This window comes from Marmota flaviventris, chromosome 6 (assembly GCF_047511675.1).
Source record: "Marmota flaviventris isolate mMarFla1 chromosome 6, mMarFla1.hap1, whole genome shotgun sequence".
NCBI classification, from domain to species: Eukaryota; Metazoa; Chordata; class Mammalia; order Rodentia; family Sciuridae; genus Marmota; species Marmota flaviventris.
The window spans coordinates 8995063-9016497 of NC_092503.1; the positions used below are offsets into that span (position 1 = coordinate 8995063).

General features: G+C 37.7%; 1 protein-coding gene across 2 annotated transcripts in view; it reads left to right on the forward strand.

The window, feature by feature from the left end:
- The first annotated feature begins 24 nt into the window (after positions 1-24).
- Serac1 (serine active site containing 1) overlaps positions 25-21435 on the forward strand; it is a 63084-nt gene continuing 41673 nt past the window's right edge. For both annotated transcript variants that reach the window (XM_027939480.2, XM_071612879.1), the window contains exons 1-6: positions 25-122; positions 11629-11720; positions 15546-15582; positions 17306-17442; positions 18733-18822; positions 20078-20209. In XM_027939480.2, coding sequence (XP_027795281.1) covers positions 11630-11720; positions 15546-15582; positions 17306-17442; positions 18733-18822; positions 20078-20209 — 487 coding nt within the window. In that variant the 5' untranslated portion in view covers positions 25-122; position 11629. The remainder of the gene's footprint in view (positions 123-11628; positions 11721-15545; positions 15583-17305; positions 17443-18732; positions 18823-20077; positions 20210-21435) is intronic.

Sequence of the window (21435 nt, forward strand, 5' to 3'; positions counted from 1 at the left end):
GGGCGGGGTCACGTGCCGGCTGCCCCGAGATCTCCGGCTGGCAGCCGCAGAGAAGGGTGGCAGCTCCCGCTGGCGGGTTCCGAGGGAGCGGTTGGGGGCAGGCCGAGTCCGCGTGCTGGCAGGTAGGAAGAAGAGGCGGGCTCGTGGGTTGGGCGGGGGCGTCGGGGAAGCCGGGCGCGTAGGGGAGTGGGGAGCGGTAGCCCGACACGGCCGGGGCGCCCCCGTGAGGGCGCGCGGCCCCGGCGCGACCTGCGGATCCGCCGCGGGCGTGAGGGTCTCTCTGGTCCTCTGAAGCCTGGCTTGCGTTTCTGGTTCGCTGTGGCGCTTCTCTGGTTGCTTGCGAGGCCAGGGGAGCGTACCTCCTGGTGCACCATCCAGGTTCTGTTGACAAGATGATGACCAGAAGGAGGCAGCCCATCGGACACTCCTGAACCTGCCGGATCCCACCTTCTAGCTCCCTGACCCTGGAGACTGGGGAGACTGGATACCGATTTAGTCTCGAAAACCTGTAACGGTCATTTTAAAGCGAAAGACCACAGAAGGTTCTAAAGTTAATTCCTTTCCGAAATTCTGATGTGGTCTTAATGGAGCTCTCCATTTTTCCAAGTTGCCATAGGTTCTTGCTTTCTGTGCATTGGGTTTTATTGTACTTCCACAATTAAGCTTGTGTAGCTTTTTGCTTCGTGTGTTCTTGTGATCTCTTATGGACCCTTGCTTTCCTACTAATTTCCCTCTTCCCTTATCTCAAATCTTTTCTTTCCATTGGTTCCTATGTCCTTCAGCTCCTTTTAAAATTTGCCTCGTTTAGTTTTTCCCAAGCCTCTTTTCCTTGCTTTTGTTTTTCCCTGCCGACCTTCCCTCCTTGAGAATCAGCCCTCCATTTCGTGAGTTCCTTTACCTTGAACTGCCATTCTTGAGCTCCAGGTGTTGGACGGATGCCTGCACCTTAATGACTTGTGTGTAATCTGAACGCCACCTTTCAAATTGAAACCATTTTCATCACTGTCTTTCATTCTTCAAAACCTGCTTTTCTTCCAAGCATCCAGATTTAAAACCTGCATCCATATTTACTCAAAAACAATCTCTGGGTGCAGTGGTAAACAAGTAACTAATTTTAGTGGGGGCACAGAGACACACCAGGTAACAAGAAGATACCAGATGGTGATATGATAGTGACTGAAAGGGTTACATTGGTTAAAAGAAATAGCCTTCAGTTAATATTTCTGAGTAAAACAAAAACAAAAAATATTTCTGGTGAATTGTTGCTAATATATAATAATATATATTAGAAACAATTCACCAGAAATTTTAATGATAAAGAGGTACTATTCACAATGGCATTCAAAACTGCAAGTGTCTAGAAATAGATCAACTAAAGCTGTCTGGTCCTTTAGGTAGAAAATTGTAATGCTTAATTGAAACACATAAAAGTACACCAAATAGCTGAACAGATAGATGTACAATATTCATGGATGGGAACACTCAATGTCAAAAAGATAATAGGTTTCTCCAATTCTATACATTCTGTGCAGTGCCAGTGAAAATCACTGTGTACTTTTCATAGAATTTGATATTCTAAACCTATAATTTATGTGGAAAGTCAAAGTACCAAGAATAGCTAAGTCACTTTCAAAGAAGAAAATTAAATATGGTCCCTCTCTACTAGATATCAAAGTTTAATATAAACTTGTAATAATTAAGACAGTATGATGTTGGTTCAGGGATAAAGGAAATTCATGGAACAAGATACTGCATCTATAAACACACCCACATACATATGGGAGCTTAGTACACTACTAAGTTATATCACAAAGTAAGGGGAAAACTGTTAAATAAATGATGCAAAGATACATTAAATCCATTTTGAATAAAGACAGAGTTCTTGCTTCATACCATTTACAACAGTAATTTCTAGATGTATTAAAGAACTTAATCTGAAATACACATTTTTAAGATATTTAGGAAAAAGTATGAGACTATGTTGTCTCTGGGAAAGATTTTTTTGTTTGCTTTATTGTGGTACTACATATAAGATTTTTACCATTTTTAGATGTGTGGTTCAGCGATTTAAAAAAAAGTTGTAGATGGATGGCATGCCTTTATTTAGTTTATTTTTTTAATGTGGTGAGGCTTGAACCCAGTGCCTCACACATGCTAGGCAAGTGTTTTGCCACTGAGCTACAGCCCCAGCCCTCAGTGATGTTTTTATGTAGCTAGCCCTACTGTTTGCCTTCAGAACGTTTTCATCTGCCAGGAAGGATTTCTTAAGTTATAAAAAGCACCATTAGGGCTGGGATTGTGGCTCAGCAGTAGAGCACTTGTCTAGCACATGTGAGGCCCTGGGTTCGATCCTCAGCACCACATTTAAAAAAAAAAAAAATCACTGAGCCACAACCCCAGACAACAATTTACTAATAAAACAAGGTTTTATTAGTAAGAATGGAGGGCTGAAATAATGTTTAATTTCATTCCATTTTCACTCCAACCAGGGCAATGAAGCTATCTTTGTGAAGGCTCCAGTGACCTTGCTGTGATTAAATTTAATGGAATTTTTGAATATTTGTTTCATTTTGTTCTCATAGTATCTCCCTTTTTAGTTGTTCTTAATCTCTTCAGAATTACTGCTTTGTTCTCTACTTAAAATAATTGTTTCAGGTTTAATGTAGCTATAGTTTTAATCCTAAAAGATTTTTAAAATAGAAATTGACAAAACTGACTTTAAAATTATGTTGGCAGTGCCAAGGACCTTGAATAGTCCATCTTGAACAGGAATAACAAAGATGGAAAACTTACATTACTTAGCTCAACACTTACTGTAAAAATATAATAATCAAGACTGTGGTATTTAAGGACAGACAGCTAGATCAGTGGGATATAATAAAGAATCCAGAAATAGGTATACAATATATGATCAATTGATTTTTGAGCAAGGTACAAAATCACTTCAATGGTGAAAAGAAAATTGTCTAAGCAAATTTTATTGGCACTTTCAAATAGCCATATAAAAATAATTCAACCTCAACTCTGGCTTACTCAATACAAAAAAAAATTAACTTGAAATGGGCCATAGACCTAAATGTAAAAGCTAAAACAATTTTTTAATAAAATGAGACTATGACATGAAGTGGGCAACAATTTCTCAAGACACAGAGGGCAATAATCATAAAACAATTGGTGAGACTGTTAATATTAAAACTCCTTTTCATCAAAAGGTATCTTTACGAAAATGAGGGCTGGGGTTGTGGCTCACTGGTAGAGTGCTTGCTTAGCATGTGTGATGCACTGGGTTTGATCCCTAGCACCACATAAAAAATAAAGGCATTGGGGCTGGGGTTGTGGCTCAGCAGTAGAACGCTTGCCTAGCATGTGCGAGGCGCTGGGCTCAATCCTCAGCACCACATAAAAAGTAAATAAACAAAATAAAGGTATTATGTCCAACTACAACTAAAAAATAAAAAATAAAGTTTTAAAAAAGAAAGGAATAAAATCACAGTTGGAGGAGTTAGTAGTAGTGTGTATGTATATGTGTGTGTGTGTGTGTGTGTGTGTGTGTGTATATATATGTATATATATATCCTTAATCAAATATACATATGTGTGTGTGTGTGTATATATATATATACATGTGTGTGTGTGTGTGTGTGTGTATATATATATATATACATATGTGTGTGTGTGTGTATATATATATACATATGTGTGTGTGTGTGTGTGTGTATATATATATACACACACACACACACACACACACACACACACATATGTATATTTGATTAAGGATTTGTTTCTAGAATGTATAAAATACTGATAATTCATCCTTAAAATTTTTTTAAATGAGCAAACACTTGGACAGTTCACAAAAAATATGTAAATGGCTAGCAAATATGAAAAAGTGCTCAACATAGTTTTGGGGGAATTTCAAACCAAAATTATGAAAAAATACTATAATGCACACACAGAAAAGGCTAAAATCAAACAGGCTGACAGCATTGTCAAGGATGTGGAACGATTGGAACCCTCACACTCCTGCTTTGTTTGTTGCAATGTAAAATGGTACAGTCACGTTGGAAAAAACTGTTAAGTGTCTTACAGAGTTAAACATATAACTTCCCTTCCCCAGCAGTTCCACTCCTGGATATTTACCCAAGAGATGTGAATACTCATGTCTGCAAAAAAAGACTTATATCAGAATACTTATAGCAGCTTATGGTAGGCAGAATACTGACCCCCTCAAAGATGTCCATTCACCAGGCATGATGGCACACTCCTGTAATCCCAGTGGCTTGGGAGGCTGAGGCAACAGGATCACAAGTACAAAACCAGCCTCAGCAACAGCAAGGTGCTGAGTAACTCAGAGATACCCTGGCTCTAAATAAAATACAAAATAGGGCTGGGGCTGAGTGGTTGAGTGTCCCTAAATTCAACCCCTGGTATCAAAAAAAAGGTGTCCATACCTTAATCCCTGGAATCCCCTGGTTACATAATGTTATATGGCAAAAAGGACTTTCCAGATGGAATGAAGGTTACAGACCTTAAATTGGGAGATTACTTTATATGATCTGGAGTAGTCTGGTGTAATTACATAGTCCCTGAAAGTTAAAGAAGAAAGCAGAAGAGACAGGTGTGGCAATATAAGAAGGACAAGCTGTTGTCAATTCGGAGATATAGGGGGCTACCTGCAAAGACTAGTCAGAGGGCTTTGGGAGCTAAGAGTGGTCCCCAGATAACAACCAGCAAGTTAATAAGAACCTCCTTGTTAAAGCTGAATGAACTGAGTTCTGCCAATCACTAGGGAACTGAAATCTGCTTATATCCTGAATGAGTCTGGTAGTGGATTCTCCCCCAGAGCTTTCAGTAAGTGGAAGCAGCCCTGTTAAAACCATGGTTTTAGTTTCATGGAACTTGGAACAGAAAAATCAGATCTCGGGGCCAGGGATGTGGCTCAAGCGGTAGCGCGCTCGCCTGGCATGCGTGCGGCGCGGGTTCGATCCTCAGCACCACATACAAAGATGTTGTGTCCGCTGAAAAATAAATATTAAAAAAAAAAAGAAAAATCAGATCTGGAGTAGGAACCTGCGTTTTATTAAGTACCTCTGCAGATAGTCCTTTGGACATTTTGAGTAACACTGTTTTATACACTAGTGTTTATTTAAGCAATCATCTGGCCTAATTCTCCTGAGAATCTGCAGATGTGTGCTACCACTCAGAGCTCTCCACTATTCTTAATAAATTTATCCAAACCCCTGGCTTCAATTAGTAATGTATGCTGATGTCTCATACATTTATATCTATGGATTAGTCCTATGCTGAGCTTACACTGCTTATTGGACATTTTTTCCACTATTTCACAAAGAACCTTAATCTCAGCATGTTGAAACTGGAATCCTTTCTGCCAAAATCATTTCTAGCATTTCCCTATTTTGGTTAATATTATCCTGTATACTTAGTAATCCAGGCCAGAAACAGAACCATGTTTGTCTCCTTCCTCTTCTTCATTTCCCACCATTCCTCATTCAAATGATTTATCAGATTTGGTGATTTTCTTAATATGTCATCATTCTGTTTCTTCTTGATCATTCTCAGAGCCACTATCTTACTTCAAGTACATTTTTCTCCTTGATTATTGTTAAAGACCTCCATATTGATTTTTCCCATCTCTGGTTTGGCTCTTCTTCAACCTAATTTTCATCTTGTTAATTTTTCTAAAAGCAATTAAAATTTTGGTTGTTTGATTTCTTAAGATCAATCTTCCAACAACTTCCTGTAACTCAGAGAAAGTTTTAGACTTCCCAGCTAGAAGGTACTTTCATGATCTAAGTGACCCCTGCTTTCACACTCTTATTCAACAGAACAAGTTGGCAGAAAAGCAGAAAGGAAGCGAATACTTGAAAAACACTACCCATCAACTCAAACTAATAGACTTTTGTAGAAAAATATCCAACAGTAGTAGACTATATGTTCTTTTCAAGTGCATATGGAACATTCATCAAGATAGACCACATTCTGTGCCATAAAACAAACCCTAACAGGATTTGTGAGTTCAACTTATACAAAACCTGTTCTCCAGCCAAAATGGAATTAACATTTGAAATCAGAGATCTAGGAAAATGCCAAATATTGGGGAATTAAATAACATACCTCTGAATATCCCACTGGTAAAGAAGAAGTCAATGAAATTAGAAAATCTTTTTAAAAAAATATTTTTTAGTTGAGGAACTTTTATTTTTATTTTATTTACTTATTTACATGTGGTGCTGAGAATCAAACCTAGTGCCTCACATGTGCTAGGCAAGTACTCTACCATTGAGTCACAACCCTAGCCCTGGAAAATATTTTTAATTGACTAAAAGAAGATAACCACATGGTGTATCAAAATTTGAGGATACAATGAAAGCAGTATGTAGAGGGACATTTTTAGTATAAATACTTAAATTAGAAAATAAGAGATCACAGATCAGTGATTTGAACTTAGATTTTAAGCAACTAAGAGCCATTTGAAATCAGAGCAAGCAGAAGGCAGAGAATAAGGTAAAAGCACAATTCAGTGAAATTGATAATAGAAAACAGTATTTCAGTGAAACTGAAAGCTTTTTCTTTGATAATATCAGTGGAAGCTGGGCTTGGTGGCATATGCCCCTAAGCACTTGGGAGGATCACTTGAACCCAGGGGTTTGAGACTATCCTGGGCAAGATAGCGAGATATTTCAAAAAAAGGAAGGAAAGGAAGTACCAATGAAGTAAACTGTTAGCTGAATTGGCAAACGTAAGAAAAAGAAAATCCAGATTGCCAAAGTCAGGAATGAAAGAAAGGACATCACTCTAGACCCTAAGACAATATGGAAATACTGTAAGACTTTTTAAGGAAGAAAGAATAAGTAATTCTGCATTAATTTCAAGCATATAGAAGATGGAACATTTACGAACTTATAAGACCAGTGCTACTTTGATGTGGAAATAAGACAGAGACATAACAAGAAAATTAGAGATTAATATCTCAGATGAACAAAGACACAAACATCCTTAACAAAATACTAGCAAGTCAAATCCAACAATATGAAATGTATACTATGTTTACTCATAAAACCTGTATATAAATGTTTATAGCTGCTTTATTCAGAATCATGAAAAACTAAGCAACTCAAATGTTCCTCAACTGGGAATGTATAAACAAATTAGTAAATCTATACAATGGAATGATACCACAGATACAAAAATGTGGATGATTCTCAAATGCATTATTAAATTTTTTTAAAATTTAGAAACATTTTTTATTCTAATTAGTTATACATGACAATAGAATGCATTTTGACACATCATACATAAATGGAGTATAACTTCTCATTCTTTTGGTTGTATATAATATAGAGTTACACAGGTTGTGTAATCATATATGCACATAGGGTAATAATGCCTGATTCATTCTACTATCATTCCTACCCCTTAACTACTCCCTGTCCTTCTTCATTCCCCCTTTGTCTAATCCAAAATACCTCTATTCTTCCCTAGCCCCCTCTTATTGTGAAAGCCGCCTTATTGTGAATTAGCATCTGCATATCAGAGAAAACATTTGTCCTTTGGTTCTTTGGGAATGGCTTATTTCACTTAGCATGATATTCTCCAGTTCTATCCATTTATCAGCAAATGCCATAATTTCACTCTTCTTTAAGGGTAATATTCCATTGTGTGTGTGTATATATATATGTATATATATCACAATATCTGTCTCTGTCCATTTGTTGAAGGTTGCCTAGGTTGGTTCCATAGTTTAGCTATTGTGAATTGTACTCAAGGGCATTTTTATAAAAAAGTGAAGGAAGCCAGGTTCAGGCTGTGTGCTGTATGATCCCATTAGGAGACATTCTTGCAAAGGCAAAACTATAGGGACAAATCAGTGATTTTCAGAGTGGGAGACATTTGACTATCTCTAAGACAATTTGGAAATACTATTTAAAACCTTTTAAGGAAGAAAGTATCAATTCTGAATTAACACAAAAATGTTTCAATTCATAGAACTTTTTGTATTTTGATTTGACTGTGTTTGTCTAAACCCTTGGATCTGTACATTTAAAAGAGTGAATATTACCTAAATCATACCTTAAAGATGAAAAGTATATGAACAAAAATTGATTTCTCATGTTTCCACCTGAAACAGAGATAACTTGTGGCATTCTTGATACATAACTCAGGACTCAATTTAAGAAACACTGCTTTAGATAATGAGGAATTATTGAAAGACTTAAATCTTGGGTCATGCTCAGATTTAAAAAGTTGTATTCACTTCCAGACAGCACTATCTACCCCCCCCCCCTTATATAGTTCAATAGTGCAAAACAAAGTGAAAATTCTAAGTGAAGTATTGCAGAAGAAGGAAACTGAGAAGGATTAGAAAAGGAAACTCAGCAGAAGTCATAGCACTGAGGAAGACAAGAAGTTACTGAGTCATCAGAACCTGATCAAGACCTGAATTGCTTGTGCCAGGTAAACTCTGCTCACCTTAAAAGTGATTATCCCTAAGGGACTACACCTTCAAGGGTGCAGAGACTAGAAAATTTCCTCCCATTAGACTAAGGAAAAACCTGATCACTTGCTTTTACCAGGAACATGAAAGAATGGAAATTAAAATCTAAATGTTCATCTCGTGATTGTGGGGTTAAATTCTCAGTGTCCTTATAGTGCTGGGAATCCAAATGGAATGCATCCATTTGTAATGTCTGTATTACTCTGGCAGGGGTAAATTTGAAACTGCACTATAGACCAGAACACATGGGAATCTCACAGTAGATGCTCGGACGGAAGATGAGCTCTTAATCAAAGATTACAAACATAAGCAAGCAAACCACCAAGAAGGATAGATAACCCTAATTATTAGAAATAGGGACTTCAACAGAGAAACTTTTAAGATTTAATATGTTTAAAGTGTAAAGGAAAATTTAGGCACATCTAACAGCAACCTTTTTATACACCATCCCAAGACCTAGTGGCTAAAACAACTATGTAGTTTTTAGGGTCAGCTAGAGGCTGGTTAGTCTGGTATGAGTTCACATGCCTGGCAGTTTTGGCTTTGGTAAATGTTGACTGTGTTAATGGGAATACTGAACCTTTCTCTTGTTATCCAGCAGACTCAGACCAAATGTAATGTACAGACTATGTTTGGATCCTAATTCTAACAGTTCAATAGTGCAAAACAAAACCAAAGTTTATGAAATAATTGATGTGATAATGAGATGTTTGTTGGTTCTAAGGAATTATATTTATTTTGGAGGCAATTTGATAGGTCTTTCTCCCCCTTGAGGAAAGGCACATACAAGATAGTCAAAATTAAATGATTAGACATTTTGTATTTTCTTCAAAATAATGTAATGTGGTGGTATCAGAAAGTGAATATGGGTTGAGTAAAGATTGTACTGTTCGATAGTCACTAGCCATATGTGGCTATTTAAATAAATTAAAATTAAATAGGATGATCTCAGTTCCCTAGTTATACTTGCCATATATTTGGACTAGTCATATTTTAAGTCCTCAGTACAAACATGTAGCTAGAGTGTTAATTAGCTTTTGACATAAAAAAACATAAAGGAGTGATGGCACACACCTGTAATCCCAGCGGCTCAGGAGACTGAGAAAGGAGGATTGAAAGTTCAAAACCAGCCTCAGCAAAAGCGAGGCGCTAAGCAACTCAGACTCTGTCTCTAATATACAAAATAAGGCTGGGGATGTGGCTCAGTGGTCGAGCGCCCTTGAGTTTAATCCCTGGTATCCACCCCCTCAAAAAACATACATATAAATAAAGGAGGAAAAGTTCATTTTGTCTCAAGAGTTTTGGAGTATTCAGTCCATGATCAGCCAACTTCATTGCTTTGGTTGAAGTGAGGCAGAACATCAAGGCAGAAGGATGCGGAAGAAGAAGGCTGTTCAGCTCATGACAGACAGGAAGTGGGGCATGGGAGAATGAGAGCAGGGAAGGGGCCATGGACAAGATGTAGTACCCAAGGCCATGCTCCCAGCGACCTGTGGCCTGTGTTTTAGTTAGCTCTGCATCACTGTCATTAAAATGCCCGACAAGAACAACTTAGAGGAGAGAAAGTTGATTTGCAGCTCGTGGTTTCAGAGGTCAGTGTAGATGGCCGACTGCATTGTTTTAGGCCCAAGGTAAGGCAGCACATCATGGTGGAAAGGACCAGCAGAGGACAGCTGCTCAGCTCATGTTTTAGTCAGCTTTTTTGCTGCTGTGACTTAAAGACCCAACCAGAACAATTGTAGAGGAGGAAAAATTTATTTGGGGGCTCACTGTTTCAGAAGTCTTAGTCCATAAACAGCCAGCTCCATTCCTTGGGCTCCAGGTGAGGCAGGACACCACGGCAGAAGAGTGTGGCAGAGGGACGCAACTCACATAATGATCAAGAAGCAGAGAGAGACTCCACTTGCCAGATCCAATTATATATCCCAAAGCCACACCCCCAATACCCCACCTCCTCCAGCCACACCCCACCTGCCTTTAGTTACCATTCAGTTAATCCTGTTGGGTAATTAACTCACTAATTGGGTTAAGGCATTCACAGCCCAATCATTTTCCCTCTGAACCCTCTCACAGTGTCTCACATGTGAGCTTTTGGGGGATACCTCACCTCTAAATCGGAACACCTCATCATTGGGTCAGCAGACAGAAGGTGGGGAGGAAGGGGCCACAGAGAAGACACACCCTTCCAGGGCATGCTTCCAGTGACCCTCCTCCTCCAGGCACACTCCACCTGCCTGCAGTTACATCCAATCTGTTCAATCTAGGCTGGACTGATTCAATTATAGCTCTCACAATCAAATTATTTCATCTCCAGATACTCCCGCATTAACAGGAGCTTTTGGATGAGACCTCATATCCAAACCATAACATTCTCTACCATGCCCCACCTGCCTGCAGTTTCCATCTCCTCCTAGTAGTCCATTCATCTAATGGATTAATTCACTGATGAGGTGATAACTCTCATAATCCAGTCACTTCCAAAAGCCCCATTCCTGGGCATTGCTGCATTGGGGAATCAAATCTTCAAGAGATGAGCTTTTCAGTGAACTGTCTGGATCCATACATAACAGCTATTAACTATACCTTAACATAAGTATAGAAAATGTTTATCATGCAGATAGCCTATTGGGTAGAGCAGGTGTATATTAAACAAGATTAGCCACATGTTGATAATTATCAAAGCTGAGTGGTGGGATTCATTTTACTTTATTTTTCTATATTTCTATACATTTGAAATTTTTTCATGAAGAAACAAATCATGAGTGACCTTTATGAAGAAAAATGACAAAATATCTAAAAGAAGGTGAACTTTTTTGTGAATGGGTGAATTCCGTATATCAGTTCTCCCCTATATTGATGATTAATATTCTGTAATTTTCCTTATTTCCTATTAATCATTAATCACAATTGGACACAGTTTGAAAAAAATCACTAAAGTACTAGCAAAATTTATTCTAGTAAGTTTGTGGGTAAGTTTTAGGGGAGAAAATTTTTTCTTGGTCTAGAAAAATCTAACTGTGGACAATCCACTCTGATGATGATATGGTCTTTTAGTTAAACGTTCATATTAGATGCTGAATTAAATTTGTTACATTCTTCTACCTGCACAGAATGTCTCTGGCTGCTTATTGTGTCATCTGTTGGAGAAGAATAGGAACCTCTACTCCCCCACCAAAAAGTTTCACATACTGGAGAGAGATCCGTGAGTACAGTTCAAACAACAACATTTTCATACAGGAACATTGATAGAATTGTGGCTAAATTTCCAGGGGGGGCCTCAAAAGCTTATTTAATCTATGATAAGGGTCAGATTCCTTTGTCTTTTCATACAAATGATTCACCCCAAATTTGTAGGCCCAGAGCGATACTGATTCTTTTTCTTGGAAGTTTTCTTTCCTTCCCTATTTTTTTCAGCCAACTTCATGCCCATCCTTCCAAAATTAAGTGTCAGTGCATTGTCATGCAGCAAGTATTTATTAAACTCTCACAAATCAAAGTGCAGGTGCCCGTACTTGGTTCTGGGAATGCAGTAGTAAGCAAGGAAAATGTTGTCTTTGCCTTGATGGGCTTTGGGATCTGCCCTGATCTGCTCCCCCCGCACTATAACCAGGCCCTCAGGCATGCTTCCTGGCATGCTAGCCCAGGCTAGATCTGTGACTTGTGGTTTGGTAGAGTCCATATAGAACTTGGTTAATCAACTGATGTCCTCCATAGACTGTAAACTCTGAGGGCAATGTCTTATTGTTTGTTTATTTATTTTTACCATTATATCCTGTTGTTTACTCTTACACTTGGCATATACAAGAGGTTTAAGTAGTATTTGTTAAAAGAAGGAAAGAAAGTACTTATCTTCTCAGAGAACTATTTTCTTTCTTCTTTTTTTTTTTTTTGGTTTAAACAATAAAAATTTATTTTCTCACAGCTCTGGAAACTAAGACCAAGGTACTGACAGTATTGGTTTCCAGTGAGGCCCCAATTCCTAGGTTGTAGATGGCTACCTTCTTTTCATATTCTCTCACAGTTGTTTCTCTGTGGATAGAGAGATGTCTGGTGTCTCTTCTTAGACATCAGTCCTATCAGATTAGGGCCCCACCCTTGGTACTTTATGAACCTTTATTACCTCCCTCAATGCCCATCTCCAAATACAGTCACATCAGGGCGTTAGGGCTTCAGCAGATGAATTTGGGGAGGTATAATTTTGTCCATAATAAAACAAGACACTCTAGGTAATTCCTGGAAGACACTTTTTATGAAGGGGAGCAGAGAAATAGGATAACAATTCCAAAGACATATGGATATATAGACATGTTGTAGCATTTCTACTGAATAGTAGAAACAAAGCCCAGAAAGGATCTGGGAAACAGCAGAGGCCTTTGATCAGGTTGTCTTTTGACAGGGGCCAAGACGCATCTTTCATGGCAGTGAGAGGGAAGCCAAAGAGGGGGAGCTATGGTGGGGGGAGGCTGCAGGGTTCAGGGGAACGATGAAGTTCCTGTCTAATTATTCCTACTTTTCAGAGAACTATTTTCTATATTTATGAAATGAGAAGATTGACCTAACTAATCTTTCATTCATGTGATAATAAAGAAAAATATCTACTATCTGCTCTGTGCCAAGTACTGTTCTGGGCCCTAAGGATACAATATCCAGTAAGACAAAGCCCCTGTCTTCCTGGAGTTTTGATCTTTAGGATAGATCTGTTTTTAGGGATAGTTCCCTTTCATCTAGAAAATTCTGATTCTGTTTTGTGAGTCTTTTGTACCAGGAGTTGAACCTAGGAATGCTTTTCCACTGAGTTACATCCCCACTCCTTTTCATTTTTTAATTTAAAAAAAATTTTTTTTGGTTGTTGATGGACCTTTATTTAATTTATTTGTTTTTGTATGTGGTGCTGAGAATCGAACCCAGTGCCTCATACATGCTAGGGAAGCACTCTACCACTGAGCCACAACCCCAGCCCTCATTTTTTTATTTTGAGACAGGGTCTCACTAAGTTGCTTAGAGCCTCACTAAGTTGCTGAGGATGACCTTGAACTTGTGATCCTCCTGCCTCAGCCTCCTGAATCGCTGGGATTACAGGCATATGTCACCATACCTGACTGATTCTGTATTTTAAATATAAAATGACAAGTGGATATAGAGAAGAAAGGAAAAGGGAAGAGAGCTTTTCTTTTCTCTTCATTTCTAGCAGAACAAACTCCGAGAGTGGTAAATATTGTGAGGCAGGTCGCTCAGAAAACACCAAGTCCCAGTTTTGTCCAAATTGAAGGGTCTTTATTTAGCCAGCCAGCCGGCGACTCCTCCCTACAGGGCCCATAACTGTCGTTGCAAGGAACAGCCCTCAGCCTGAGCATTTTAGGATATTTAAAGGCAAAAAACTGCAAAACCCACGTCCGGGTTGACGTAGCTGCAAGCAAGCAGGTACAGAAGCCGAATTGGGCAGTTAGTGAGACAATGCAGTGGGTACATTAGTTTTTTCCACGGGACTCTCCAGGTTGGTATAGCAGCAAGCAAACAGAAGGGAAGTGGGTCAAAATGACCCTAGTTTAGTACAAGTTAGAGAATGGTTACTGACGTCTATTAGATAATCAATCTCTGACAAGGTACATTACCCAAGAAAAATGGAAACCAAAGAGAACAATTATACATTGTATAAAAATTGCTATTTTGTGTTGCCAAGTGTACTATGTTAGACAATTATTAATGGGTACAGAGGTGGGACTTTCCCTTTGGAGAAGCATTTCTCATAATGGAGTCTCAGGGTAAAATGGAGCCTGTTTGGTCATTGTCCATTAGCCTGGCCCATAACAGTGAACTTTAGGGTAGGAAGAAAAGGCTCATGAGGCTGTATTTTGTTTAAAGGGTCCAATGAAAAAGAGAAATTCTAGTAAGCAGTGGGAGTAGCAATATAGGGGTGTTCCTGGGGTCCCCAGTGTGAGGGCAGGAAGGGAAAGTCCATGAGGCCATCCTAGGGTGAAAACTGTAATACACCAGTTAAGGTTGTGCACAATGTATACAACAGAAACTTGATCACAGTGGCTTAAATTAAATTTCTATTTTCCATACAAATCAGGAAGTCAAGACACAGTTTGGGGCAGGAGTTGAAACTTAGCAATCTTCCTGTCTTCCTGCTCCACTATTTGTGTTGTTCTCATAGTCACAGGATGGTTGCTGAATCCCTGGGCATCAAGAAGGCAGCAGGCCAAAAGCCATCTTGTGAGGCTTGTCTTTTGTAGGGGAGGGATTCTCCTCATAGACTTTCACTAATATCTGATATCTGATTGGCTACAGCTGTGTTGCATGGCCAGCTGCCAGGTAGTCTGTGGATTTGAATAATTTTAGATGTATATGTATGTTGAATAAGCAACTAACAGTGTCTGCCAATCGAATTTTTTTAATATTAAAAAGCTGTTTTCCAAGTTCCACCAAAAGCATAAATAAATTTATAACATGCAAACACACACACACACACACACACACTTTTTTTCTGACCTATTTTTTAAATGAGGCTACCTACATATAATACTTAACCACCAAACATAATTACTTTGAGAAATGCCAGTTTGTGTTGGCACTTGACAAACATAATTTTTCATCATAGTCCTACCAGTGATAGGGATAATGCTCCCTGTTCCTTTATTTAATTGGTTGTTAACTAAAAGGAGTCAGAAAGGAGGTGAGCTTTCTGGGCGTCATATTCAGTAGGAATCTGGTCCTGGCAGTATGGTTAGTGGATCAGGGTCTATGTTCCCCAGTGATTTTGTTGGAAATGGCATAACAAAAGCTCAAGGAAGGAGAGAGTGAGTATAAAAAGCTATAAATAGTAATTATATTTTTGAAGTTCTTATTGATTGGTTTGTTTGTGTCTGAGGTTGGGAAGTCATGTGTTAATAGCAACTGATTGTATTAATAGAAAAATATCAATAACTTTATCTGATTATATATGAAATAAAGACTATTGCCTATTTCCTGTCACACTTTTAAGAGTGGAATTCATCTTATTGACTTTCTCCCTTTCTTTTTAAAGGAAATATAATAAAATTTACTGGATCACTTATTTTAGGGTAAGTTCAACTGCAAAATATTAATTGACCTCATTATATTAATATTTGAAATCTCAGTGGAAGTGATTTATAGGTCACATGCTGTAGTCAAAGGATACGGATTTAGTCATTGGTTCCAACAATTCAGTGTTGTCTTGATCTGGTTCTCTACCTTGAGGGATGTTTTCTCTTTGGTCCAAAGTGTACACTGGGGACTGCCTGCCTTTCCCTGTTGCTGAGGGGAGAGTCTGAGACCCACACAGCCTTCATGCACATAAAGTCATGTCTTATATCAGGACTGAAAGTGAGCGAAGAGGGTGAAAGTTACCTTAAAATTATTTTTGAAAATACCTAAATCACAATAAAGCTCCAATGAAAGGAAATGGAGGCTGTCTGAGAAAACTGACATCTGACATCTCACGCTCCTTGAGAGGTGCCCGCCCAGTGATTGGAGTGTCCCTCTTTCTAACATTTGTTACTTTACGATCTTCCTTTTTCAGGGAGGGGTATAGATGTTAAATGTATGTTTGATACTACTCTACTGAGTTTGCTAATACTTTGTTTCACTAGTATAAATGTAAAATCAGTTCAGATGCTAAAATTATAAAGGAGATATTTGGCATTTTATCCAAACATATACCTTACTTCCTGACATTGTAACGTAAGGCAAAAGTTATTTAGATGGTTTTCCCCTTTGACTCATTCTGCACAGAGGAGAAATGTATACCCTTTTCTACAATGCAGTTTCTTTGTCTAGATCGCAATTGTTTCAGGACTGTAGTGAAAATGTATTGCCCAACTTTTAATGAAGAACATCATCTTCCCTGGAAAATTGCTCAGATGGATCCCCAAGGGAGCAGAGGGTTCCTTAGAGCCTTCTCTGTGTTCCTCTGGTGTGTCTGGGTCTGGCCTTTGTCTCATCTGTTGGCTTTAGGACAGAAACCCAGGTCAGCAGAAGGCACAGGATAACTGAATTTGCTGAGCCTTTGTGTCTAGATTTACGGAGGTCAATCTAATGAGGAAGAAAATTTTCATGTCAGGATATATGACAGATAACTTTCTATCTTACATTTAAAAATAAACTTTAGATATAGCCTTTAGGAAAGGAGAAATGTGTATATTCTGGTGATGGGAGTATAAATTGCCTAATCCTTTTAGAAAACTAGTTTGACATTTTCTAGTAAAGTTGAACAGTGTTATGTACTGTCAGGAAGTATGTAATTCTGCTTCTGATATGTTCCCTACAGGAGTATGTATGTATGTATGTATGTGTATATATCCTCAGCACCACATTAAAAAAATAATAAAACAAAGATATCGTGTTCATCTACAACTAAAAAAATGTTAAAAAAAGAAAAAAAAAAAGAATACATCTAGTGTGATTCCATTCAAATGAAGTTCAAACACAGGCAAAGCTAAGCTCTGTTGTCTTAGGATGCCTATGTAGGTAGTAAAACTGAATAATAGCAGGGACGTTATTATAATAAAAATCAGAAAATAACCAATAGAGGTGAAAGAAGAGTCAGGATTAGGGAGGGGACACAAGGACACATTGTGGGTTTCTGGGATGCTGTTAGTAATGTTTCTTGACTGGAAAATTTTATGAAGCTATTTGTTATTTAAATTGAGATGTGTATATGTGTGTGTATGCAAAGATCATTTGGATATTATGTATGTTTCCTTGTGAAAATCTTGTTCACATTTAGATTCTGTATTTATGATGAATTTCTTGTTTCTTCTTAAGAGGTTCTTTATTTTTTACATACGAAGTTCTGGCCCTGAAGAAGTCTTTGACATTAGATACTCAAGTGGTAGAAAGAGAAAAAATGAAGTCATACATATATTTGCACCCAGTTCCTTTAGACAAAAGAGAAAATCATGGTAAGTTTATTGTAAAGTCATCTCTGTGAAAAGTGGAACTAGTTAGTGAATTTAAAAACAAGTTTCTTTAAAACACGGTATTAAGAAGATAGATTCAGCTCACTTTGAGAATCACTAGATCCTCAGAACTAAGTTCTGAAAGCATGGATTGAAAACCAAATTTTGGATTTATACCTGATTCGAGTTTGTAGTTCCTCTAGAACTCAGTGAAGTGAGGACAGCCAGCTGTCTGAACCTGCAGTTCCCTCCTCAGTTGGGGCCCTTGGTTCAGAGGCTGGCACTCAGTTTGGCAGGTACTAAAATGCGATTTTCTCATTTGGCCCAGAGATATTTCTGCTTTAATGATTTTACTCCTGAGATGGATTCATAAATATGAACACCAGCTCACTTATGTTCTGTCATGGAGACTAAAACAACTGCCCTTACTAATTAGGACATTCTCTTTCTCAATGTTTAGGTCACTTGTGAGCCTCTGGGTAACTTAGTGAACATGACATTTTAGAGCAGAGGGGTGCATTTTCATGCACTGAGTCAGCCACACTGACTTACAGTTGCCAGTCCTATGTTGTCAGCCAGCCTGTGCCTGTGAGCACATTATGGTCCCTAGTACAGCAGGCTCCACTGCTCCCCTGACTGTGAGCCGTATGTATCACCATGCTAGCTTGTTGGTGTTTATTATCACATTATCCTTCTGATTTCAGCATGCTTCTATGGTATGTTCATAATTTCAGTTACATAGACAGTTGTTATGACTTGTGATTTATCTATAAAGTGAGGCTTAATCTCATCTCTAAGATATCTCCAAATTTCGACAGGTGTGGTGGTGCATGCTTGTTATCCCAGCAGGAGGATCACGAGTTCAAAGGCAGCCTCAGCAAAGGCGAGGTGCTAAGCAACTCAGTGAGACCCTGTCTCTAAATAAAATACAAAATAGGGCTGGGGATGTGGTTCAGTGGTCAGGTGCCCCTGAGTTCAATTCCTGGTACTGAAGGGAAAAAAAAAAGATATCTTCAAATTTCAGTTCCATGTGGTCTGTTTACAAGGTACATTTTCTTGAATATTTTTAGCCTTGAAGAGTTTTGATAGCTTTGGCTAATGTTCTTGTTTTGTTTTTACTTTTTTCCCTGACTTTGAGAACAATTTGTGTTCCCATAATGACTTTAGTTAAATTGATAGTAGTAAAAGAAATTTTAAAAATTGATAATAGTAATAAAAAGACAGAGATGCTATTTTATGTTTTCCTTGTGAAAAAGTTTGGAATTAGTTGATTTAAGTTTGCCATCATTTCAGGGATTGCCTGGCTGGCAAGAAAAGAACTTCACAAAGCAGTAAGAAAAATATTAGCAGCATCAGCCAAGATATTACAGAGTCCATTTGCTGGTAAGTAATAAACATTTAACTTGGAACCCTTATCAGTCATCTTAAAGTCATTTGCATAACCACCCTGAGGTTTTTAAAAAAATTCTTTACTAATGTTTTTAATAGGTGTGGAAAATTAGTTGAGTAACTAACTCTATTGGGCTGTACTTAATTTTAAGGCTTGATGCCCTGGACAGTTTTCTTCCCTCTCTGTGACTAGATTGTGATTAGTTGTAAATAAATTGAGATTAAATGTACCTTGTTTTCTTTTTCTTTTGTTAATTTCATTATTATTTTTTAGTTGTTGATAGAACTTTATTTTTATTTATTTATATGTGGTGCTGAGAATCGAACCCAGTGCCTCACATATGCTAGACAAGCGCTCTACCACTGAGCTATAATCCCAGCCCTTAAATGTACCCTGTTTTCTTGACAAGTAGTACAGAATTTTAAATTTGTTAGAAAATCACTCCCATGCTTTCTCATAATGAGACTATTGCATAAAAATGTAGATTTTACAATCAGGCAAATCTACAATGTGAAGTTATGTATAAAAAAAAGCTGACCTGATTTCTTTAAGTCTTTGTCATCATGAAGAATAGGCAGGAAAACCGTCTAGAATTAAAAGAGGCTAAAGAGAATGTATCAAATCCTGATTTTAAAAACATCTTTAAAAAAAACTTGGGGAAAATTTGCATATGGTGTTACACTAGATTTTAGATGGTTTTGGAAGATTATTGTTAGTGTTCTGGTTGGGATGATGCATTTTGCAGTTGTATAAAAGAATACAGGCTAATTTTTAGGGGATGTAGGTTGAACTACTGAAGGGTAAAATGTCATTATGTCTGCAGCTTCTTTCCTAATAGTTTATAGACACCTGCAGGATGATGAAGCAAACATGGCAAGATAGCAGTTACTTAATCTACGTGTGATAGGCATATGGGTGTTAGCACTTCATTCTTTCATGTCTTTAAATAGTCGATCTGTTTTAAAACAGTTTTTTTTTAAGGGGGAAAGGAGAAAAAAAAATGACTATGAAGTGAAAGCCACCATAGTTTATAAAACCAAAGTACATGCATAACAGTTACAATAAATACACCAAAGTGATAGCACTGAGAGCAGACATAGCAATCAATAGGAATACCACTATATGGATTTAACTCTCCTGTTGTATATTTTAAATGTTTATAAATTGCCTTCTGAAATAAAAGAAAGGATAAAAATGTTATCTTAACCATCCACCTTCTTGTTTTTGTGTCTTTTTCTCTTTGCAAAGACACTTTTAGCACGGTTGATATAGAAGATCATGAGTGTGCTATGTGGCTGCTCTTGAAGAAGAGCAAAGCGGATGAGAGGACCGCCCGACTGGAGGCCGTGCAGGAGATGTCAGAGACCCACCACTGGCATGGTAAGAGGGCCGTGGAACTGCGGCACACACTAGCTGGCTCTGGGTTTCTCATATCGAAGAGAAGGGAATGAGATTAAGGAAGGAAAATAATTCAGGCAATCTTAATATATATAAAAAATGTATTCAAAATTTGAGAAGAAGCTCCAGTGATCAATAAAATAGGAAACCTGCTGCCTGGTAGCCAGATATGTTTGGTAACAGCAACCTCAAAACTGAGGGTGTGTGTGTGTGTGTGTGTGTGTGTGTATTTATGTAACTTTTTACCAGAACAAAATTTTATTTGATTACATATTTTCTCAAGAGAAATTCTGATTCTTATAGTTACTGCTTAATGCTTTCTTGTACTTTTTTTTGTAACATATATTTTTTAGTTGTGGATGAACTTATTTATTTATGTATGTATGTATGTATGTATGTATGTATGTATGTATGTATGTGTGGTGCTGAGAATCGATTGAACCCAGTGCCTCAGACATGCTAGGCAAGCACTCTGCCTCTGAGCTACAGCTCCAACCTCTTGTACTTTCTTTTGGTTCCTATTTAATAAAATATATTTTATTATTTGCTACACCATACTATTATCTTTACTTTGACTTTGATAATCTACTTGGTTCTAATACTAATAATTAGCTAAATGTACCTAATTGTGTATGTATAATTTTTAAGAAATGTTTAAAATATTGTATTTAAAAATCACGAGTTATACAGTAGAAGTGTTTGAATGAAAGATCAAATCTGCTCTGATTATAGTCTGTGGATTAAACTTTAATTTATTAGTAGTGAAAAATGAACAATGGAGAAAAAACTGATGTTCTCAAAGAAAAGTTTAGTCTTAGAATAAGATCTCTGTTTTCATGTAAGTTAATTTATTGATTGGTTGGTAGAGATAATTATACTATATACTAATTTCACTTAATGTTAGTGAAGACTTAGAATAAAAGTCTCTTTCAAAATCTGCCCTCCAGGGCTCCATTCCAGTCTTACTGCATCAGAAAAATCAGGGAGGATCCCTTGCATGTATATTTTGCAAATGTACATGATCTTGAAGTATTTGCCCAGTTTATTAGCTGCTGTTATTGAAAAGAATGTCCCTTCAGTGGCTGGAATTTTGTTTTGCTACATAAAGAGGGTATGTTTGAATCAGAGTTCTACCATCTGGAATCTCAAACTAAATATTCATGGATATCACTGATGCCAAAGTACCATCCCCCACCACCAGACAAAGA